Source organism: Salvelinus alpinus, chromosome 13, assembly GCF_045679555.1.
Source record: "Salvelinus alpinus chromosome 13, SLU_Salpinus.1, whole genome shotgun sequence".
NCBI classification, from domain to species: Eukaryota; Metazoa; Chordata; class Actinopteri; order Salmoniformes; family Salmonidae; genus Salvelinus; species Salvelinus alpinus.
The window spans coordinates 30,601,588-30,626,942 of NC_092098.1; the positions used below are offsets into that span (position 1 = coordinate 30,601,588).

Consider the following 25,355-nt stretch of genomic DNA (forward strand, 5'->3'; position numbering starts at 1 on the left):
TAAGTGCCTTGCTCAAGGGCACATTTTTCATCTAGTCTGCTCTGGGATTTGAACCAACAAACTTTCGATTTTTGTCAAATCAAGAATCTACAGCCATCAACATACTGTTCTCCTGCACATCTAATGTGCTTCTTGTGTCCATCGTCAGAATAAACACCAATCAACTGGGATCGCTGGCTGGACAATCCTTTCTTTAAAAACATAACGCAAGAGTTACACTGGTGCCGAGACCAGTCTTCTTGTCTTTGTTGGACATCTGTTACATGTGAACAAGCATTAAAACTTTGCCTGGAAAACACCCTCCATTCACCTTTTATGGTGACAATAACACCCTCTATTTGCTGTATAATTTGCCACTATTGGAATTAGACCACTGCAGTTTGTAAAAGAAAGTGCAATGGCATATTTGATCACATTTCTGCAGAGGTTTGGGCGAACATTTAGATATTTTACTGTGAACTTTTCAAACTAAACATGCATGCTGCCTATAGCGAGTGCCTGTCCATGCACTCTGAAAGATTGGTTGCATATTGGAAAATGTGCATGTGTCAGCATATGGTCTCACAAGGGGTCTGAGGATCTCATCTCCGTACCTAATGGCAGTCAGGCTACCTCTGGCGAGCACATGGAGGGCTGTGCGGCCCCACAAAGAAATGCCACCCCACACCATGACTGACTCACCGCCAAACCGGTCATGCTGGAGGATGTTGCAGGCAGCAGAACGTTCTCCACGGCGTCTCCAGACTCTGTCACGTCTGTCACATGTGCTCATGTGCTCAGTGTGAACCTGCTTTCATCTGTGAAGAGCACAGGGCGCCAGTGGCGAATTTGCCAATCTTGGTGTTCTCTGGCAAATGCCAAACGTCCTGCACGGTGTTGGGCTGTAAGCACAACCCCCACCTGTGGACGTCGGGCCCTCATACCACCCTCATGGAGTCTGTTTCTGACCGTTTGAGCAGACACATGCACATTTGTGGCCTGCTGGAGGTCATTTTGCAGGGCTCTGGCAGTGCTCCTCCTTGCACAAAGGCGGAGGTAGCGGTCCTGCTGCTGGGTTGTTGCCCTCCTACGGCCTCCTCCACGTCTCCTGATGTACTGGCCTGTCTCCTGGTAGCGCCTCCATGCTCTGGACACTACGCTGACAGACACAGCAAACCTTCTTGCCACAGCTCGCATTGATGTGCCATCCTGGATGAGCTGCACTACCTGAGCCACTTGTGTGGGTTGTAGACTCCGTCTCATGCTACCACTAGAGTGAAAGCACCGCCAGCATTCAAAAGTGACCAAAACATCAGCCAGGAAGCATAGGAACTGAGAAGTGGTCTGTGGTCACCACCTGCAGAACCACTCCTTTATTGGGGGTGTCTTGCTAATTGCCTATAATTTCCACCTTTTGTCTATTCCATTTGCACAGCATGTGAAATTTATTGTCAATCAGTGTTGCTTCCTAAGTGGACAGTTTGATTTCACAGAAGTGTGATTGACTTGGAGTTACATTGTGTTGTTTAAGTGTTCCCTTTATTTTTTTGAGCAGTGTATATACAGTGGGGAGAACAAGTATTTGATACACTGCCGATTTTGCAGGTTTTCCTACTTACAAAGCATGTAGAGGTCTGTAATTTTTATCATAGGTACACTTCAACTGTGAGAGACGGAATCTAAAACAAAAATCCAGAAAATCACATTGTATGATTTTTAAATAATTAATTTGCATTTTATTGCATGACATAAGTATTTGATCACCTACCAACCAGTAAGAATTCCGGCTCTCACAGACCTGTTAGTTTTTCTTTAAGAAGCCCTCCTGTTCTCCACTCATTACCTGTATTAACTGCACCTGTTTGAACTCGTTACCTGTATAAAAGACACCTGTCCACACACAATCAAACAGATTCCAACCTCTCCACAATGGCCAAGACCAGAGAGCTGTGTAAGGACATCAGGGATAAAATTGTAGACCTGCACAAGGCTGGGATGGGCTACAGGACAATAGGCAAGCAGCTTGGTGAGAAGGAAACAACTGTTGGCGCAATTATTAGAAAATGGAAGAAGTTCAAGATGACGGTCAATCACCCTCGGTCTGGGGCTCCATGCAAGATTTCACCTCGTGGGGCATCAATGATCATGAGGAAGGTGAGGGATCAGCCCAGAACTACACGGCAGGACCTGGTCAATGACCTGAAGAGAGCTGGGACCACAGTCTCAAAGAAAACCATTAGTAACACACTACGCCGTCATGGATTAAAATCCTGCAGCGCACGCAAGGTCCCCCTGCTTAAGCCAGTGCATGTCCAGGCCTGTCTGAAGTTTGCCAATGACCATCTGGATGATCCAGAGGAGGAATGGGAGAAGGTCATGTGGTCTGATGAGACAAAAATAGAGCTTTTTGGTCTAAACTCCACTCGCCGTGTTTGGAGGAAGACGAAGGATGAGTACAACCCCAAGAACACCATCCCAACCCTGAAGCATGGAGGTGGAAACATCATTCTTTGGGGATGCTTTTCTGCAAAGGGGACAGGACGACTGCACCGTATTGAGGGGAGGATGGATGGGGCCATGTATCGCGAGATCTTGGCCAACAACCTCCTTCCCTCAGTAAGAGCATTGAAGATGGGTCGTGGCTGGGTCTTCCAGCATGACAACGACCCGAAACACACAGCCAGGGCAACTAAGGAGTGGCTCCGTAAGAAGCATCTCAAGGTCCTGGAGTGGCCTAGCCAATCTCCAGACCTGAACCCAATAGAAAATCTTTGGAGGGAGCTGAAAGTCCGTATTGCCCAGCGACAGCCCCGAAACCTGAAGGATTTGGAGAAGGTCTGTATGGAGGAGTGGGCCAAAATCCCTGCTGCAGTGTGTGCAAACCTGGTCAAGAACTACAGGAAACGTATGATCTCTGTAATTGCAAACAAAGGTTTCTGTACCAAATATTAAGTTCTGCTTTTCTGATGTATCAAATACTTATGTCATGCAATAAAATGCAAATTAATTACTTAAAAATCATACAATGTGATTTTCTGGATTTTTGTTTTAGATTCCGTCTCTCATAGTTGAAGTGTACCTATGATAAAAATTACAGACCTCTACATGCTTTGTAAGTAGGAAAACCTGCAAAATCGGCAGTGTATCAAATACTTGTTCTCCCCACTGTATAATACAGTTGAAGTTGGAAGTTTACATACACTTAGGTTGGAGTCATTAAAACTCGTTTTTCAACCACTCCACAAATTTCTTGTTAACAAACTATAGTTTTGGCAAGTCGATTAGGACATCTACTTTGTGCATGACACAAGTAATTTCTCCAACAATTGTTTACAGACAAATTATTTCACTTATAATTCACTGTATCACAATTCCAGTGGGTCAGAAGTTTACATACACTAAGTTGACTGTGCCTGTAAACAAATCAAATCAAATGTATTTATATAGCCCTTCGAAAACCAGCCTAAAACCCCAAACAGCAAGCAATGCAGGTGTAGAAGCACGGTGGCTAGGAAAAACTCCCTAGAAAGGCCAAAACCTAGGAAGTAACCTAGAGAGGAACCAGGCTATGAGGGGTGGCCAGTCCTCTTCTGGCTGTGCCGGGTGGAGATTATAACAGAACATGGCCAAGATGTTCAAATGTTCATAAATGACCAGCATGGTCAAATAATAATAATCACAGTAGTTGTCGAGGGTGCAACAAGTCAGAACCTCAGGAGTAAATGTCAGTTGGCTTTTCATAGCCGATCATTGAGAGTATCTCTACTGCTCCTGCTGTCTCTAGAGAGTTGAAAACAGCAGGTCTGGGACATGTAGCACGTCCGGTGAACAGGTCAGAATTCCATAGCCGCAGGCAGAACAGTTGAAACTGGAGCAGCACCACGGCCAGGTGGACTGGGGACAGCAAGGAGTCATCATGCCCGGTAGTCCTGAGGCATGGTCCTAGGGCTCAGGTCCTCCGAGAGAGAGAAAGAAAGAGAGAAAGAGATAATTAGAGAGAGCATACTTAAATTCACACAGGACACCGAATAAGACAGGAAAAGTACTCCAGATATAACAGACTGACCCTAGCCCCCCGACACATATCCTACTGCAGCATAAATACTGGAGGCTGAGACAGGAGGGGTCAGGAGACACTGTGGCCCCATCCGATGATACCCCCGGACAGGGCCAAACAGGCAGGATATAACCCCACCCACTTTGCCAAAACACAGCCCCCACACCACTAGAGGGATATCTTCAACCACCAACTTACCATCCTGAGACAAGGCCGAGTAAAGCCCACAAAGATCTCCACCACGGCACAACCCAAGGGGGGGCGCCAACCCAGACAGGAAGATCACGTCAGCGACTCAACCCACTCAAGTGACGCACCCCTCCTAGGGACGGCATGGAAGAGCACCAGTAAGCCAGTGACTCAGCCCCTGTAATAAGGTTAAAGGCAGAGACTCCCAGTGGAGAGAGGGGAACCGGCCAGGCAGAGACAGCAAGGGCGGTTCGTTGCTCCAGAGCCTTTCCGTTCACCTTCACACTCCTGGGCCAGACTACACTCAATCATATGACCCACTGAAGAGATGAGTCTTCAGTAAAGACTTAAAGGGTGAGACCGAGTCAGCGTCTCTCACATGGGTAGGCAGACCATTCCATAAAAATGGAGCTCTATAGGAGAAAGCCCTGCCTCCAACTGTTTGCTTAGAAATTTTAGGGACAATTAGGAGGCCTGCGTCTTCTGACTGTAGCGTACGTGTAGGTATGTACGGCAGGACCAAATCGGAAAGATAGGTAGGAGCAAGCCCATATAATGCTTTGTAGGTTAGCAGTAAAACCTTGAAATCAGCCCTTGCCTTAACAGGAAGCCAGTGTAGGGAGGCTAGCACTGGAGTAATATGATCAAATTTTGGGGTTCTAGTCAGGATTCTAGCAGCCGTATTTAGCACTAACTGAAGTTTATTTAGTGCTTTATCCGGGTAGCCGGAAAGTAGAGCATTGCAGTAGTCTAACCTAGATGTAACAAAAGCATGGATACATTTTTCTGCATAATTTTTGGACAGAAAGTTTCAGATTTTTGCAATGTTACGTAGATGGAAAAAAGCTGTCCTTGAAACAGTCTTGATATGTTCGTGAAAAGAGAGATCAGGGTCCAGAGTGACGCCGAGGTCCTTCGCAGTTTTATTTGAGACGACTGTACAACTATCAAGATTAATTGTCAGATTCAACAGAAGATCTCTTTATTTCTTGGGACCTAGAACAAGCATCTCTGTTTTGTCCGAGTTTGCAGCCATCCACTTCCTTATGTCTGAAACACAGGCTTCTAGGGAGGGCAATTTTGGGGCTTCACCATGTTTCATTGAAATGTACAGCTGTGTGTCATCCGCATAGCAGTGAATGTTAACATTATGTTTTCGAATGACATCCCCAAGATGTAAAATAGGTTCCTAAAACGGAACCTTGAGGAAGACCAAAATTTACAGTTGATTTGTCAGAGGACAAACCATTCACAGAGACAAACTGATATCTTTCCGACAGATAAGATCTAAACCAGGCCAGAACTTGTCCGTGTAGACCAATTTGGGTTTCCAATCTCTCCAAAAGAATGTGGTGATCGATGGTATCAAAAGCAGCACTAAGGTTTAGGAGCACAAGGACAGATGCAGAGCCTCGGTCTGACGCCATTAAAAGGTAATTTACCACCTTCACAAGTGCAGTCTCAGTGCTATGATGGGGTCTAAAACGAGACTGAAGCATTTCGTATACATTGTTTGTCTTCAGGAAGGCAGTGAGTTGCTGCGCAACAGCTTTTTCAAAATGTTTTGAGAGGAATGGAAGATTCGATATAGGCCGATAGTTTTTTATATTTTCTGGGTCAAGGTTTGGCTTTTTCAAGAGAGGCTTTATTACTGCCACTTTTAGTGAGTTTGGTACACATCCGGTGGATAGAGAGCCGTTTATTATGTTCAACATAGGAGGGCCAAGCACAGGAAGCATCTCTTTCAGTAGTTTAGTTGGAATAGGGTCCAGTATGCAGCTTGAAGGTTTAGAGGCTGTCACGTTCTGACCTTAGTTCCTTTTTTATGTCTTTATTTTAGTTTGGTCAGGGCGTGAGTTGGGGTGGGCATTCTATGTTGTTATTCTATGTTTTGTTCTGTGTGTTATATTTCTATGTGTTTGGCCTAGTATGGTTCTCAGTCAGAGGCAGTTGTCGATCGTTGTCTCTGATTGAGAATCATACTTAGGTAGCCTGTTTTCCCACTATGGGTTGTGGGTAGTTATTTTCTGTGTCTGTGTTTCACCATACAGAACTGTTTCGGTTGTTTGTTTGTTTGTGCTTTTGTTATTTTGTTCAGTGTTCAGTTGATTTATTAAAAATCTAATTATGGACACTTACCACGCTGCACATTGGTCCGATATTTCCTACTCCTCCTCATACGAAGAGGAGAATCGTTACAGAGGCCATGATTATTTTCATCATTGTGTCAATAGATATAATACTAAAACACTTGAGTGTCTCTCTTGATCCTAGGTCCTGGCAGAGTTGTGCAGACTCAGGACAACTGAGCTTTGGAGGAATACGCAGATTTAAAGAGGAGTCCGTAATTTGCTTTCTAATGATCATGATCTTTTCCTCAAAGAAGTTCATGAATTTATTACTGATGAAGTGAAAGCCATCCTCTCTTGGGGAATGCTGCTTTTTAGTTAGCTTTGCGACAGTATCAAAAAGACATTTCGGATAAACAGCTTGGAAAAGTGCAGAAAATGATGTCATGGCTTTAGAAGCTTCTGATAGGCTAATTGACAGAATTTGACTCAATTGGAGGTGTACCTGTGGATGTATTTCAAGGCCTACCTTCAAACTCAGTGCCTCTTTGCTTGACATCATGGGAAAATCAAAAGAAATCAGCCAAGACCACCACAAGTCTGGTTCATCCTTGGGAGCATTTTCCAAACACCTGAAGGTACCACGTTCATCTGTACAAACAATAGTACACAAGTATAAACACCATGGGACCACGCAGCCGTCACACCGCTCAGGAAGGAGACGCGTTCTGTCCCCTAGAGATGAACGTACTTTGGTGCGAAAAGTGCAAATCAATTCCAGAACAACAGCAAAGGACCTTGTGAAGATGCTGGAGGAAACAAGCACAAAAGTATCTATATCCACAGTAAAACAAGTCCCATATCAACATAACCTGAAAGGCCACTCAGCAAGAAAGAAGCCACTGCTCCAAAACTGCCATAAAAAAGGCAGACTATCATCCCAACCGTGAAGCATGGGGGTGGCAGCATCATGTTGTGGGGGTGCTTTGCTGCAGGAGAGTCTGGTGCACTTCACAAAATAGATGGCATCATGAGGTAGGAAAATTATGTGGATGTATTGAAGCAACATCTCAAGACATCAGTCAGGAAGTTAAAGTTTGGTCGCAAATGGTTCTTCCAAATGGACAATGACCCCAAGCATACTTCCAAAGTTGTGGCAAAATGGCTTAGGGACAACAAAGTCAAGGTATTGGAGTGGCCATCACAAAGCCCTGGCCTCAATCCTATAGAAAATCTGTGAACAGAACTGAAAAAGCGTGTGCGAGCAAGGAGGCCTACAAACCTGACTCAGTTACACCAGCTCTGTCAGGAGGAATGGGCCAAAATTGGCCCAACTTGTTGTGGGAAGCTTGTGGAAGGCTTCCCGAAACGTTTGACACAAGTTAAACAATTTAAAGGCAATGCTATCAAAAAGTAATTGAGTATATGTGAACTTCTGACCCACTAGGAATGTGATGAAAGAAATAAAAGCTGAAATAAATCATTCTTTCTATTATTATTCTGACATTTTACATTCTTGAAATAAAGTGGTGATCCTAACTGACCTAAGACAGGGAATTTTTACTGGGATTAAATGTCAGGAATTGTGAAAAACTGAGTTCACGTGTATTTGGCTAAGGTGTATGTAAACTTCTGACTACAACTGTACGTACTGTTTATAAATGAGGCCCCAGGTATGCATTTTATCCGCCTCATCTACATCCTAAAAGATTTCTGGGAACTCTACCAAACTTGTCAGAGGGAGGCATAGCAGATGTCAGCACAGTGCCTTTATGTTATAAAAAGCTTGAAACATTGCAAAGAGACAGGGTGACACATTCAGGAAACATCACTGTGTGTCTCTTTGTGTGAAGCCCATCAAGCTCATTTTATCATCCCCATTCAAGAGGAGCAGCAGCAGACCGCAGTATTTACAGTATCTCCACATACCAAAGAGAACACCCACTGTTATGTCAGGAAGAGTGTGTGCATGTGTCTGGGGGAGAGGGCTTTCATTTCGCTGAATAAAATGGTCTAGGAGCTTGCGTGCTTTGTCTTTTTCATCCTGACCTAATTTGAGAGAGAAGACATGTTGTGCTATGTAGGCATCTAAACCGGGCCAGGGTCCTGCAGAGTTATAATTTACTGCTGACCCACTGGCTAATTTTGAGGGCTCTAATACACCAAACCCTGCGACACCCCACCTGTGATATTATGACCTATTTGCGTAGCATCAGTATACAACAGTATGAGCTTCCACGTTAGACGTCTTAATATGAATTCCCATATTAATTTGACAGGACACTACCATTGGAAAAGGACATTCCTGTGGACACATGTCCTTTTATTTTTATTTAACCTTTATTTACCTAGGCAAGTGTCACGTCCTGACCATAGAGAGTCCTTATTTTCTATGGTGGAGTAGGTCAGGGCGTGACTGGAGGGTTAGTCTAGTTTATATTTTCTATGTGGGGTTCTAGTTCTGTGCCAGCTCCACGCACCAGGCCTCCAGTGCGCCTCCCCAGTCCGGTACATCCTGTGCCTGCTCCCCGCACTCGCCCTGAGGTGTGTGTCACCAGTCCGGTGCCACCTGTGCCGGCCCCACGCATCAGGCCTCCAGTGCGTTTCCCCAGTCCAGAGCTTCCGGTGACGGTTCCCAGTCCAGAGCTTCCAGACGACGGTTCCCAGTCCAGAGCTTCCGGTGATGAGTCCCAGTCCAGAGCTTCCGGCGACGGTTCACAGTCCAGAGCTTCTGGCGACGTTTCACAGTCCGGAACCTCCAACGACGGTCCACAGTCCGGAACCTCCTGAGACGGTCCACGGTCCGGAATCTCCTGCGACGGTCCACTGTCCGGAACCTCCTGCGACGGTCCACGGTCTAGAACCTCCAGCTCCAGGGCAGGAACCTTCCTCTGCGCCGATGCCCAGTCCGAGCACGGCGTCCAGTCCAGCTACAAGGCAGGAACCTTCCTCTGCGCCGATGTCCAGTCCAAACACGGCGTCCAGTCCAGCTCCATGGCAGGAGTCTTCCTCTGCACCGATGTCCAGGCCAGGGCCGGTGTCCAGTCCCGCTCCATGGCAGGAGCCTTCCTCGGCAGGTCCTCTAGGTCCAGTCCAGGCACAGTGTTCAGCCTGGGTCCATGGCTGGATCCGCAGGATGAGCGGGTTCTTCGGCCCGCACCAGAGCCACCACCAAAGATGGTTGATCCGCGGGATGAGCGGGTTCTTCGTCCCGCACCAGAGCCGCCTCCGATGCTAGCGGATCCACGGGATGAGAGGGTTCTTCGTCCTGCACCAGAGCCGCCACCGACACTAGACACTCCCCCAACCCTCCCTTTTAGTTTCAGGTTTTGCGGCCGGAGTCCACACCTTTGGGGGGGGATACTGTCACGTCCTGACCATAGAGTCCTTATTTTCTATGGTAGAGTAGGTCAGGGCGTGACTGTGGGGTTAGTCTAGTTTATATTTTCTATGTGGGGTTCTAGTTTTGTTTTCTATGTTGGTGTTTTCTATGTTGGCGCACTGGAGGCCTGGTGTGTGGAGCTGGCACAGGACGTACTGGGCTGTGAAGGCGCACTGGAGACCTGGTGCGTATAGCCGGCATCAATTGTACCGGAACTTTAACACACTTCGCACAGTGACTACGAGGAGTTGGCACAGGACGTACTGGGCTGTGAAGGCGTACTGGAGAGGCCTTTCTAGGGAGTTTTTCCTCGCCACCGTGCTTCTACACCTGCATCGCTTGCTGTTTGGGGTTTTAGGCTGGGTTTCTGTACAGCACTTCGAGATATTAGCTGATGTACGAAGGGCTATATAAATACATTTGATTTGGTATGATTCCCAATTAGAGGCAGCTAGCTATCGTTGTCTCTAATTGGGGATCATATTTAAGTAGCATTTTTCCACCTGTGTTTGGTGGGATATTGTTTATGGGTAGTAATATGTCAGCACTCCATTGTCATCACGTTTCGTTCTTGCTTTATTGTTTTGTGCGTTTCACTAAATAAAGATGTGGAACCCAGATCACGCTGCACGTTGGTCCGAGTATGCTTCAAACGATCGTGACAGCAAGTCAGTTAAGAACACATTCTTATTTACAATGACGGCCTACCCCGGCCAAACCAGGACGACGCTGGGCCAATTGTGCGCCGCACTATGGGACTCCCAATTACAGCCAAATGTGATACAGCCTGGTCCTTGCATTGGTGTCTATATGCAGTGCTGCAGGCATACCAGTCAGCAGTAATGCTATCTAATAGCCATTGACAAGAGACAATGTCAGCTGCAGTTCAATCATAAAATCGGTCTTCTTTCTGTTGGCTTGCTTGGAGAACAGACCTTTTCAAATGTGCAAAATCCTAAATCCTCTGCTGTGGGTGTCAGCACGCCAACCGCCACTCCCAGAGGTTGGGGGTGGTGTTGCTCCCCCCCTACACCATTTCCCCCAGAGGTGGACCCGCTACCGCTAGTGCTATTGTGTTAGCCAGTTACCCTTCAGGCCTGCTGAATTATTTCTGCCCTCAATGTAGGTCACATGCAGCTGCTCCTGTAGTGTTTTGATGTCTCCTCCCATTACACCCCAACATCTGTAGCACAGGGTCATGCACGTGACACGCCTCACCCCACCATTTCCCACATGCATGGTTCTCACGCATTTGGAGATACATGTTCACACAGCTCTTGCCAGAAGAGGCCTTAATGTTGGTTTGGATTATTCATGTTCAGGCAATGGAGACATGAACGGAGGCGTAGGTACAGAGTTGTCATGGGCTTGTTATTGGAATGTTTACTATGGTTTGTTGTTTTTGTGTGAACACTGCCTGTGGTGCTCTGTATAAATCATTAGCATGCTAAAATCCATTATCACAGGTCAACTGAAGTGACATGTTAAAGGGAACATCTTGTGGAGACATGTTCAACTAAAACTATGCTGAAAACACCACTAATTGGCTGGACAAACAAGGAGATCTGTGTACAATTAGCTATTATGCATTTTCTGAATAACAGTAGGCCTGTTTGCCACAGCTGTTGGGCTGGTCTTTGCATATCCTGCATTTTTAGCTCCATCTGTCTAGATACAAGGGTGGGGGCTTCTCTCTGTAGTGCAGAAAGATAGTGTCATCACCGTGACCTTTCTTAGCTCCACGGTTACACTGGCCAACTTGCCTGGGCCACTTACTACCCTGCGGCCGTAAACAAATGAGGGCACGTTAATATGATGACACGTTTCCATAGTAACAGCAAAGCTACACGTCAAGGGACAAGCCCCCATTTTTCATCAGCTGGGTTGAGCTAATAGATTGTGTTTGCCTTATTCCCCTGCCCCGGGGCCTACTGATGACACTGCAAACATTATTCAATGGAAGTGGAGCCTTGCTGTGTGAGGATGCCTCTTTCTCGTGTTGACAGGCTGAGAGAGAAGAGCTAGAGGCTTTTCTTAATTTGAGCAAACCTCAATGTTTTTAAATGTTTACTCACAGGTAACATTTACAGCTCCCCAGCCCCTCACACACCCCTAAAGGGGACTACAGACAATACGCAAACAGGGCCAACGGGACGTAGCGCAGTGTTGCAATGTCGTTTTGCGCCACAAAAGAGGCAGTTCCTTGTAATACCTGGAAATTGAGACCCGACGTATCATTCCTTGCGAATACTGAGGGGCAGTATTAAGTTGGTTTTGCAATGTAAGTCCCCGCCCCTGTGTCTACGTCATATATTTTCCGGTATCCCTTCTGGTGTAAACACAGAACAGATGGTCTGCTACTTTGCTTCTACTACTTGCAAGCTTCCTTTTTTATTTGAGATTTGCTAAGTGCAATTTTGTCTATGTCCAGTTTGGAGGAGCGTCTGTGCGAGCCGATGAGACAATAGGAGAACCTTTACAACCCTTCGATGCGGTTATATTCGGACAAGCCAGCAAAAGTCAACAGCTGGAGGGAGATATCACGAAATTTGAACACCGATACTGATATCAAAGAAACATGTAGAAAGATTCGGAACTGGTATGTTCACAATCTGAAAAGTGAATTTGGCAAGAGGAGTGGGGCTGCTGGTGGTGTATGTCCCACCGATTCTCAGACAACTAGATTGGCTTTGTGTTCACGTGAAACATCAACAGACAGACACCGATATGCCAGATACAGTATGTAGTCGTTATGCAACCGAGTCCTTTTGTACATTATGTGTGTGGGTGTTTGTGATCTTATGTTTAGCAGACCTAGTTAGAACATATGACATCAGCTCTTTTCTGGATGCGGGAAACTGTGAGTGGGAAATATTCAGTGCTTGTGTTATAATAATGATGTCAAGTTCAAACATCAGAAAACAGACGGTGTGTTGTGTGTGTTAATTAGATTGAGATGTTTATGAAATCCATTTTAACTCCATGGAGCCCATGGAGATATTTTAAGATTGCTTGCATTGTATTCTAATGTATTCGCCATGTGCTTGTACTTGTTGGATGTGGGTGATGTTTTGGACAGTCCAGAGATGGAGATGAGGGCCCATCTACAGGTGGTTCATCGCCCCTTGATTCATCATCTCCCCAGCCTGGTTCATCACCTGTCCGGCACCTCTCTCCAACACCTAGGCCCTTCTCACAAACACCCAACCCACTGTCCAGGCGCACCTGTGCCCTCTGCCATGCAACTCCATCAACCTCCACCCCATCTCCCTGACCCATCTCTCCGAGAAAGACAGCTGAGGATCCTTTGGACACTGACATTATGCAGTGGGTGGATGACTTAAATAAACTGCACCAGGAGTTACAGAAACAGCAACAGAGTCCAGCAAAGGCCGTCTACGATGTCATGGTACAATGGATGATGTCTATTCCTGATCAACGTCTCCTGTTTGTCTCACCGCAAAAACTGTTGTGTGCTTTTTTTCTTTCTCATTCATACATACATTAGGGTGGTGGGTAATTTACTGGGGATTTTTGTGCAGTACAGTAAAGTTGTACTGCTTTGTACATGATATCAAATCCCCCCAAAAATGTATTGGTCACATACACATGGTTAGCAGATGTTAATGCGAGTGTAGCGAAATGCTTGTGCTTCTAGTTCCAACCTTGCAGTAAAATCTAACAAGTAATCTAACAATTTCACAACAACTACCTTATACACACCAGTGTAAAGGAATTAATAAGAATATGTACATATAAATATATGGATGAGCGATGGCCGAACAGCATAGGCAATATGCAGTAGATGGTATAGAGTACAGTAGATACAGTTGAAGTTGGAAGTTTACATACACCTTACACGGAACCCAAACCGGCTGTGCGCGTGCGCCATCGTGCACTATCGTGCACTATCGTGCATACATTTATTTGTCCCCCTACACCAAACGCGATCACTACACGCAGGTTAAAATATCAAAACAAACTCTGAACCAATTACATTCATTTGGGGCCAGGTCGAAAAGCATTAAACATGTATGGCTAGTTAGCTTGCACTTGCTAGATAAATTGTCCTATTTAGCTAGCTTGCTGTTGCTAGCTAATTTGTCCTGGGATATAAACATTGAGTTGTTATTTTACCTGAAATGCACAAGGTCTTCTACCCCGACAATTAATCCACACATAAAACGGCCAACCGAATCGTTTCTAGTCATCTCTCCTCCTTCCAGGCTTTTTCATCTTTAAACTTATATGGTGATTGGCATCTACACTTTTACCACGACAACCGGCATAAAACATTTCGTCTTTCAATCACCCACGTGGGTATAACCAATGAGGAAATGGCACGTGGGTACCTGGTTCTATAAACCAATGAGGAGATGGGAGAGGCAGGACTTTCAGAAATAGGAATGACTTCAATTTTAGCCCTTGCAACGCAGACGCTCGTTGACGAGCACGAGCAGTGTGGGTGCAATAATTGAAAAACATAGATTTCTAAATTTATTTTGCGATTTTCCGGTCTGGTCAGCCTGTTAGCCAAATACATTTAAACTCAGTTTTTCACAGTTCCTGACATTTAATCCTAGTAAAAAATACCCTGTCTTAGGTCAGTTAGTATCAACACTTTATTTTAAGAATGTGAAATGTCAGAAAAATAGTAGAGAGAATGATATTTCAGCTTTTATTTATTTCAACACATTCCCAGTGGGTCAGAAGTTTACATACACTCAATTAGTATTTGGTAGCATTGCCTTTAAATTGTTTAACTTGGGTCAAACGTTTCGGGTAGCCTTCCACAAGCTTCCCACAATAAGTTGGGCGAATTTTGGCCCATTCCTCCTGACAGAGCTGGTGTAACTGAGTCAGGTTTGTAGGCATCCTTGTAGGCCTCCTTGCTCGCACACATTTTTTCAGTTCTGCCCACAAATTTTCTATGGGATTGAGGTCAGGGCTTTGTGGTGGCCACTCCAATACCTTGACTTTGCTGTCCTTAAGCCATTTTGCCACAACTTTGGAAGTATGCTTGGGATCATTGTCCATTTGGAAGACCCATTTACGACCAAGCTTTAACTTCCTGACTGATGTCTTGAGATGTTGCTTCAATATATCCACATACTTTTCCTACCTCATGATGCCATCTATTTTGTGAAGTGCACCAGTCCCTCCTGCAGCAAAGCACCCCCACAACATGATGCTGCCACCCCCATGCTTCACGGTTGGGATGGTGTTCTTCGGCTTGCAAGCATTCCCCTTTTTCCTCCAAACATTAGGATGGTCACTATGGCCAAACTGTTCTATTTTTATTTCATCAGACCAGAGAACATTTCTCCAGAAAGTACGATCTTTGTCCCCATGTGCAGTTGCAAACCATAGTCTGGCTTTTTTATGGCAGTTTTGGAGCAGTGGCTTCTTCCTTGCTGAGCGGGCTTTCAGGTTATGTCGATATAGGACTTGTTTTACTGTGGATATAGATACTTTTGTGCCTGTTTCCTCCAGCATCTTCACGAGGTCCTTTGCTGTTGTTCTGGGATTTATTTGCACTTTTGCACCGAAGTACGTTCATCTCTAGGAGACAGAATGCTTCTCCTTCCTGACCGGTATGATGGCTGTGTGGTCCTATGGTGTTTATACTTGCATACTATTGTTTGTACAGATGAACGTGGTACCTTCAGGCATTTGGAAATTGCTCCCAAGGATGAACCAGATTTGTGGAGATCTACAATTTTTTTCTGAGGTCTTGGCTGATTTCTTTTGATTTTCCCATGATGTCAAGCAAAAAGGCACTGAGTTGGAAGGTAGGCCTTGAAATACATCCACAGGTACACCTCCAATTGACTCAAATTATGTCAATTAGCCTATCAGAAGCTTCTAAAGCCATGACATCATTTTCTGGAATTTTCCAAGCTGTTTAAAAGGCACAGTCAACTTAGTGTATGTAAACTTCTGACCCACTGGAATTGGGGTAGAGTGAATTATAAGTGAAATAATCTGTCTGTAAACAATTGCTAGGAAAATGACTTGTGTCATGCACAAAGTAGGTGTCCTAACCAACTTGCCAAAACTATAGTTTGTTAACAAGAAATTTGTGGAGTGGTTGAAAAACGAGTTTTAATGACTCCAACCTAAGTGTATGTAAACTTCCGACTTCAACTGTACATATGAGATGAGTAATGTAGGGTATGTAACCATTATATAAAGTGGCATTGTTTAAAGTGACTAGTGATACATTTATTACATCCAATTTTGAATTATTAAAGTGGCTAGAGATTTGAGTCAGTATGGTGGCAGCAGCCACTCAATGTTAGTGATGGCTGTTTAACAGTCTGATGGCCTTGAGATAGAAGCTGTTTTTCATTCTCTCGGTCCAAGCTTTGATGCACTTGTACTGACCTCACCTTCTGGATGATAGCGGGGTGAACAGGCAGTGGCTCGGGTGGTTGTAGTCCTTGATGATCTTTTTGGCCTTCCTGTGACATCGGGTGGTGTAGGTGTCCTGGAGGGCAGGTAGTTTGCCCCCGATGATGCGTTGTGCAGACCTCACTACCCTCTGGAGACCCTTACGGTTGTGGGCGGAGCAGTTGCCGTACCAGGCGGTGATGCAGCCCGACAGGATGCTCTCGATTGTGCATCTGTAAAAGTTTGTGAGTGTTTTTGGTGACAAGCCAAATTGCTTTAGCCTCTTGAGGTTGAAGAGGCGATGTTGCACCTTCTTCACCACGCTGTCTGTGTGGGTGGACCATTTCAGTATGTCCGTGATGTGTACGCCGAGGAACTTAAAAATGTACACCTTCTCCAATACTGTCCTGTCAATGTGGATAGGGGGGGGTGCTCCCTCTGCTGTTTCCTGAAGTCCACGATCATCTCCTTTGTTTTGTTGATGTTGATTGTGAGGTTATTTTCCTGGCACCACACTCCAAGGGCCCTCACCCCCTCCCTGTAGGCCGTCTCGTCGTTGTTGGTAATCAAACCTAACACTGTAGTGTCGTCTGCAAACTTGATGATTGAGTTGGAGGCGTGCATGGCCACGCAGTCATGGGTGAACAGGGAGTACAGGAGAGGGCTGACAACGCACCCTTGTGGGGCCCCAGTGTTGAGGATCAGCGGGGTGGAGATGTTGTTTCCTACCCTCACCACTTGGGAGCAGCCCGTCAGAAAGTCCAGGACCCAGTTGCACAGGGCTGGGTCGAGACCCAAGGTCTCGAGCTTAATGGCGAGTTTGGAGGGTACTATGGTGTTAAATGCTGAGCTGTAATCGATGAACAGCCTTCTTACATAGGTATTCCTCTTGTCCAGATGGGTTAGGGCAGTGTGCAGTGTGATTGCGATTGCGTCGTCTGTGGACCTATTGGTGCGGTAAGCAAATTGGAGTGGGTCTAGGGTGTCAGGTAGGGTGGAGGTGATATGATCCTTGACTAGTCTCTCAAAGCACTTCATGATGACGGAAGTGAGTGCTACGGGGCTGTAGTCATTTAGCTCAGTTACCTTAGCTTTCTTGGAAACAGGTACAATGGTGGCCCTCTTGAAGCATGTGGGAACAGCAGACTGGGATAAGGATTGATTGAATATGTCCGTAAACACACCAGCCAGCTGGTCTGCGCATGCTCTGAGGATGCAACTAGGAATGCCGTCTGGGCCGAGGGTTAACACGTTTAAATGTTTTACTCACGTTGGCTGCGGTGAAGGAGAGCCCGCAAGTTTTGGTAGCGGCCGTGTCAGTGGCACTGTATTGTCCTCAAAGCGAGCAAAGAAGTTGTTTAGTTTGTCTGGGACCAAGACATCGGTGTCCGTGACGGGGCTGGTTTTCTTTTTGTAATCCATGATTGACTGTAGACCCTGCCACATACATCTCGTGTCTGAGCTGTTGTACTGCAACTCTACTTTGTCTCTACACTGACGCTTAGCTTGTTTGATCACCTTGCGGAGGGAATAGCTACACTGTTTGTATGCTGTCATGTTTCCGGTCGCCTTGCTATGATTAAAAGCAGTGGTTCGCGCTTTCAGTTTGGCGCGAATGCTGCCATCAATCCACGGTTTCTGGTTGGGGAAGGTTTTAATAGTCACCATGGGTACAACTTCACCGATGCACTTGCTGATAAACTCGCTCACCGAATCAGCGTATACATCAATGTTATTGTCAGATGCTATCCGGAACATATCCCAGTACACGTGATTGAAGCAATCTTGAAACGTGGAATCAGATTGGTCGGACCAGCGTTGAACAGACCTGAGCACGGGCGTTTCCGGTTTTAGTTTCTGTCTATAGGCTGGGAGCAACAAAATGGAGTCGTGGTCAGATTTGCCAAAAGGAGGGCGAGGGAGGGCTTTGTATGCGTCGCGGATCCAGAATCTTTCCAGCCCGGGTCGCGCATTCAATATGCTGATAAAATTTAGGGAGCCTTGTTTTCAGATTAGCCTTGTTAAAATCCCTAGCTACAATAAATACAGCCTCAGGATATGTGGTTTACAGTTTACATAAGCTACGTAGATGAGATTAATGTCTTGGGGGGTCTGTCCTTATTGTCTACAGCTGGACATTAATTTCTCCCCCATGTAACAAAGCAGGAAGGTCTCCATTAAAAGGCCACTACACATGACCATGTACAACCTTGTGTTATGTCGATGAGGTTAATGTCTCGAGGGTTTAGCCTTATTGTCTACAGCTGGACAGCCATTCTCACCCATTTGCTATAGCAGGAAAGTTCTCATTAATAGGCCACAACACAACACAAGGTTAGGTAAATGACTTGAGGGTCTAGCCTCCCAAAAAATACGGAAAACTGAAAAAAGAATGACGTGATGGTCATTATAGTAATAAACCAGAAGAAGAGAATGTATGTGTGCACGTTTTCCAAACCATACTCCAACATTTTACTGTAGGGTGCCATGTGTGATAGCAGCATCCTGGAAAGACACTTAACCTGTTGATGTGAGGAAGTAGTCCTTGAGGTTGTTGCACACGTCTAAAGCAACTCTGGTTTCCCTGTCTGCCGACATGTTTTTTGGGTCAATGAAGCTGATGTCCGCTTGTACCACCTCCTGGAAGCAGGCCCACAGTCGGTGTGGAGTGGTCAACAAACGTTGGGTGGATGTACCGTATTGATGAATCTGTGTTGTCTATGATGCAAAGGTAGTTGTGGAAGGCCATATAGGCCTTCACAATGGTCTCAGCTTTCTCTGGATCCTCCATCTTGCAGCAAGGATCCCAAAGCAGTTCTCTGAAATTCTTCTGGCTCTTGAGTGGCGGTAGTTGTAGATCTTCTTGGCGTAATCAAGGCCAGAAGAATCTTTGAATAAAATTTGTGTTTCCATTAGTATTGAACAGGAACTTGAAAGCTATCAAATGTGTACTGTAACAACTGTGTAGCCTACAGTTGAAGTCGGAAGTTTACATACACCTTAGCCAAATACATTTAAACTCAGTTTTTCACAATTCCTGATTCCAATTCACAATTCCACAATTTAATCCTAGTAAATATGCCCTGTCTTAGGTCAGTTAGGATCATCACTTTATTTTAAGAATGTGAAATGTCAGAATAATAGTAGAGAGAATGATTTATTTCAGCTTTTATTTATTTCATCACATTCCCAGTGGGTCAGAAGTTTACATACACTCAATTAGTATTTGGTAGCATTGCCTTTAAATTGTTTAACTTGTGTCAAAAGTTTTGGGTAGCCTTCCACAAGCTTCCCAATTTTGGCCCATTCCTCCTGACAGAGCTGGTGTAACTGAGTCAGGTTTGTAGGCCTCCTTGCTCGCACACGCTTTTTCAGTTCTGTTCACAGATTTTCTATAGGATTGAGGCCAGGGCTTTGTGATGGCCACCATAATACCTTGACTTTGTTGTCCCTAAGTCATTTTGCCACAACTTTGGAAGTATGGTTGGGGTCATTGTCCATTTGGAAGACCCATTTGCGACCAAGCTTTAACTTCCTGACTGATGTCTTGAGATGTTGCTTCAATATATCCACATACTTTTCCTACCTCATGATGCCATCTATTTTGTGAAGTGCACCATACCCTCCTGCAGCAAAGCACCCTCACAACATGATGCTGCCACCCCGGTGCTTCACGGTTGGGATGGTGTTCTTCGGCTTGCAAGCCTCCCCCTTTTTCCTCCAAACATAACAATGGTCATTATGGCCAAACTGTTCTACTTTTGTTTCATCAGACCAGAGGACATTTCTCCAGAAAGTATGATCTTTGTCCCCATGTGCAGTTGCAAACCGTAGTCTGGCTTTTCTTTATGGCGGTTTTGGAGCAGTGGCTTCTTCCTTGCTGAGCGGCCTTTCAGGTTATGTCGATATAGGACTCATTTTACTATGGATATAGATAGTTTTGTACCTGTTTCCTCCAGCATCTTCACAAGGTCCTTTGCTGTTGTTCTTGGATTGATTTGCACTTTTCGCACCAAAGTACGTTCATCTCTAGGAGACAGAACGCGTCTCCTTCCTGACCGGTATGACGGCTGCGTGGTCCAATGGTGTTTATACTTGCGTACTATTGTTTGTACAGATGAACGTGGTACCTTCAGGCGTTTGGAAAATGCTCCCAAGGATGAACCATACTTGTGAACCATACTTGGCTGATTTCTTTTGAATTCCCCATGATGTCAAGCAAAGAGGCACTGAGTTTGAAGGTATGCCTTGAAATACATCCACATGTACACCTCCAATTGACTCAAATTATGTCAATTAGCCTATCAGAAGCTTCTTAAGCCATGACATAATTTTCTGGAATTTTCCAAGCTGTTTACAGGCACAGTCAACTTAGTGTATGTAAATGTCTGACCCACTGGAATTGTGATACAGTGAATTATAAATGAAATAATCTGTCTGTAAACAATTGTTGGAAAAATGACTTGTGTCATGCACAAAGTAGATGTCCTAACCGACTTGCCAAAACTATAGTTTGTTAACAAGACATTTGTGGAGTGGTTGAAAAACAAGTTTTACTGACTCCAACCTAAGTGTATGTAAACTTCCAACTTCAACTGTATGCTTTGGACATAGGCCCCCATCCTCTTATTGAGATACCAGATCACTTTCATGTGAGACATATCATTGCAACGTATATATTGGTACTATTTTCATATCATATGTGTATAGTTGCATGTATTTAGCGTATCTTAACTGGATATGGCCGGTACCTTGCATCGCAGACTGCCATCAGGACCATTGAGAAAAAGCCCTTGTAGTAATCGCTGCCCGAGTTTGCCAGGTCTTGGATCCGAACATGTTTTCCGTCGACAGCTCCTGCACAATACGGATAATTCCAACGATCCCCAAAATCTCTGCAGATTTCTGCCCATTGTGCTATGGAGGGATAAACAAAAAAAATAATCTTTCAAGACATGCCAGATAGCCTGGCACACTTCCGTGACGATGGCACAAACTGTTGAGATTCCTAGCTTATAAATTATAACTTGCAGTGATACTTGTCCGTGTGCTGCCACTCGCCAAAAACCAAAGGGTCACACAGCCTTTGTGCAGCAATTACGGGCAAGCTGTGAGTTCTCTCGTACGAGATGTAAGGGGAAAGCCGCTGAAGCAAGTCGTCAAATCTGGCAACCGACATATGAAAGTATTGAACATGTCTTTCCTTGTCAATGCTTTGCATAGGTTGTACAAGAGACGTGTATTCTCCATTTTCTCAGTTTTTTCTTTCTTCTTCTTCTTCTCCTGAGTAGTAATAGCAGTTCAATCTCTTGCTGTTCAAGCTCTAGCAAAAGCAATTCAAAAAGAGACATGTTTGCTTCTGTGGCTAAAAAGTTGTATCGTAAAGCATTGAACACCAGACTAGCCTGACATGTAGCTAGCATTTGTAAACAGGCATATAACACCGGATCCGGAAGTTCAAACGTCGTCGCTAGCTAGATTGAAAAAGAGTTCCTCGGCTCCTCTTGCTTGGTAGCTTCTCTGGTTCCCTAAGCCCCTAGTGGATATACACTACACAAGGCGGACTTCCTCTCTGGGGAACGACTCCACCCACGAACATGCATGCATGTACTGTAGATCTACGCACGTTAATCGTGTAGACCCCTTAATGGACGGATCAAAATGTACAGAATGGATACCTGGAAGAAAATGGGGAAGGGTCATACTTTTTCAATTTCAGTCCAGGGGATGGGCATGTAATTTGTAATTGATGAAATTTAAATATTTCTCAGGGGTTTTAGAATTAGTTGCTAAGCTATATATCGATGTGTGCCCATCACACTGATTGAAGTGGATTTAACAAGTAATTTAACAAGTAAGTTTTTCACACTCAGTGTATAATGTGATCTATAACAGTGCTTTGGTTTGCGAAACAAGCTGTAAAATACCCGGGAAAGATGTGATTCCGATGCATATTGGGATATCGTTGTTTCGTGTCTTAGACATTCAGAGGCTGACTTTGCTTGGGAAAAAATTAAATTATGTCACTAGCAATTGATTAAGCTATTCACTTCAGCCACCCCTCAGAGCCTGGTTCCTCTCTAGGTTTCTTCCTAGGTTCCTGCCTTTCTAGGGAGTTTTTCCTAGCCACCGTGCTTCTACATCTGCATTGCTTGTGGTTTGGGGTTTCTGTATAAGCATTTTATGACATCTGCTGATGTAAAAAGGGCTTTATAAATAAATGTGATTGATTGATTGACTTTCTGTAAAATAGAAGAGGTTTAAACCCAGATAGCTTTTAGGGAATCACTTGTGACCTTCTCTCATTGGGTTAAGGTAGGCCTAACTTTTCAAAGTACCATTCCCAGATTCCTAATGATGTCTCAGATTTAATCAATCGACAGCCCATGCATCCCATGAGAAACCGGGGAGCCACAATGGAGCAGGAGTCATGTGACAGCTCTCAGTTGTCTCTCTCCAGAATGAAAGGACTCCCCCAACCCCCATAGCCTAGCCTATACTGTATGTCCACATCACATTTCATTAATAACGCTCTGTATTCCACACAGCCTGCTCAAGGATCTTTACCATGAGCCACAACCTTCTGGCCTGCAGCCCTGTGTATCAGAATTCCTGCGGTGCCATGTAATGCTTACAGTACGAAGAACCGTTTCTAAATCTGCATATTTAAGGCTCTGGTCTGTCCAACAAGTGAGGGTAAACGGTAGACATGTTCTCTGCAATCCATTTTGTTGAAATTATTATTTGGGGGTATAGAGGAGGGTCACTTGTTTTATTTTCAAGCATTCAGAGAGGGTTTAGGTCAAATATATTTTGCTGGAGGCAGGGCCATCCATTTTCATTTCAGAGGTCCGATTTTGAAATAATGTTCATTCCCTGAAAGGATATTTGTTTTTAAATGATTTAATCTCACCTGGTTTCTCAGTGACTAAACCGCCCTCAGTCTTGAGCTAGTCATAAGTCACTGTTTTGGTAGGCTCTTTTTCTTAACTGTTCCCTCTGTCACTGTCATTCCCTGTGAATAAATTATGTTTCTTTGTCCTTGCAGAGGCCGACATACAGAAGCACAGCCTCCAGACAGCACAGAATCTTCTCCAGGAAGATGTGGCGCGTGCTGAGGAACAGTCTGAGGTAAATCCAAAGCCTGAACTCTAATGTTTAGTCTTAGCATAAACAACTGAGTGTGTTCTTTGCATTGTCAGCACTAGTGTAGTATAATTGAAAAGCCTCCATGCCAGTCAACAGCCAGGCCACTTTTGTTCATTCTGCACTCCGGTAAAGATGGACAGATTACTGCTTATTCTAGGAATAGTCCATGAAACTCATGCACACTTGAGTATTCAAGAATGCAGGAGTTATGATCCACACTGTACTGTTTGCCTTTTTCAAGTGAGATTTAAAAAAAAATAAAAAATGTTTTCTGTGCACTATACTACATCTATCTGGTCACGATTTCAATAGAAATGTCTACAGTTTGAAAGAGAGCATTTGCCTAGACCTTTTGATTTCAAAAGAACAGGGTCTTTCAAATGTTAATTTGCGCATTAAACACACAATGTTATTGACAACCAGACAGTTAACAGAAATCCATACATGTGGATGATCCGCTCCATTTCCAAAAATGTCCACCTAGACTGAGCAATAGTGTAATCACTGTTCAAATCAATCGACAGCCCATGCATCCCAAGAGAAACCGGGTAGCCACAATGGAGCAGGAGTCATGTGACAGCTCTCAGTTGTCTCTCTCCAGAATGAAAGGACTCCCCCAACCCCCATAGCCTAGCCTATACTGTATGTCCACATCACATTTCATTAATAACGCTCTGTATTCCACACAGCCTGCTCAAGGGTCTTTACCATGAGCCATAGCACAGAACCCCCCCTAACGCTTCATCTTAGTACGTGTGATATTCCGCAAATACCTGTGCGTGAAGGAAGACAGGGAATATTGATAATGTTTACAGTGCTGGGAAATGTAACACTCAAACACTGACATGGTTGGGTGGATTTACAGATATAGGCCTACCTTTGATGAATTATAGCATGTGCCTACATTTACATAAATGTGTATATTCAGCTACTTTTTAATGTGTACTGCAGGTTAACCGTCACGGTTTACTGAAAGATGTAAATACCTCAGTAACCTAAAGCTTCAATTTGATATATCTACACTCAACAAAAATATAAATGCAATATGTAAAGTGTTGGTCCCATGTTTCACAAGCTAAAATAAAAGATCCCAGAAATATTCTCTAAAAGCTTATTTCTCTGATCAAGTCTATGTGAAGGAGATGTGTCGCGCTGCATGAGGCAAATGGTGGTCACACCAGATACTGACTGGTTTTCTGATCCACGCCCCTACCTTTAAAAAAAAGGTAGCTGTGACCAATAGATGCATATCTGTATTCCCATTCATGTGAAATCCATAGATTAGGGACTAATGAATGGGTGGACCTGGCTCTCAAGTGGGGGGGCTATGCCCACCCATGGCTGCGACCCTGCCCAGTCCATAGATGAATGAATTGATTTCAATTGACTGATTTCCTTATATGACTGTAACTCAGTAAAGTATTTTAAATTGTTGCATGTTGCGTTTATATTTTTGTTCAGTGTACTTTCAGCTCGATACTACAACCTATACACTACCCAGCAAACATGCCCACATTGGCACGACGTGGGCCCAATGCGGTCTGAAATGTATAGGCTGCCTACATTGGGCTGATGCAACTTTGCTTATCGGCTCCACATTGGCTCCAATGCGCGTGCATTGCAATGATGTCCAAGGGGGAAAACGATGGCAATGTCTGAATACCCATATTTGCATCCTAAATAGGAGGCCGTTTAAGTATGCGGGGAAATAAAGTTTAATAGTATGTGACATTTCGAAAATCTAGTATACTTTAAAATGCACGGATGTCATAATACTTTTGGCTTTGACAACAGCTGATCAATTAGATATGGGGATGCGCTACCGAAATTAACGAATAGCGGGAAACAACGCCATCGTGCATGACGTATTTTCAGTATGCGAAAATAAAAATGTTGCATATTATGTGAATTTTCTAAAAATGAGTATGCTTCAATGCCAGGATGTTATGCTAATTTCGGCTCTTCATCTGGCATATCCGCATTGGAAGAGGTGGGCTGCGAGTAATAGTCCTTAGTTCTCTTCAAGTAGCCAAACAATACAACTAGCCTACTTAAATGGTGCCGAATAGCGATGTTTCTGCGGTGGTGTTCAATAGTAGGCCAAGTAGTTTTTGTTCTCCTTCAAATTAACAAGATA

At 44.6% G+C, this 25,355-nt stretch overlaps 1 protein-coding gene across 1 annotated transcript in view; it reads left to right on the plus strand.

Moving 5' to 3' along the window:
* vps37d (VPS37D subunit of ESCRT-I) overlaps positions 1-25,355 on the plus strand; it is a 54,697-nt gene that overhangs the window by 24,718 nt on the left and 4,624 nt on the right. The window contains exon 3 of the mRNA XM_071338940.1: positions 23,118-23,200. Coding sequence (XP_071195041.1) covers positions 23,118-23,200 — 83 coding nt within the window. The remainder of the gene's footprint in view (positions 1-23,117; positions 23,201-25,355) is intronic.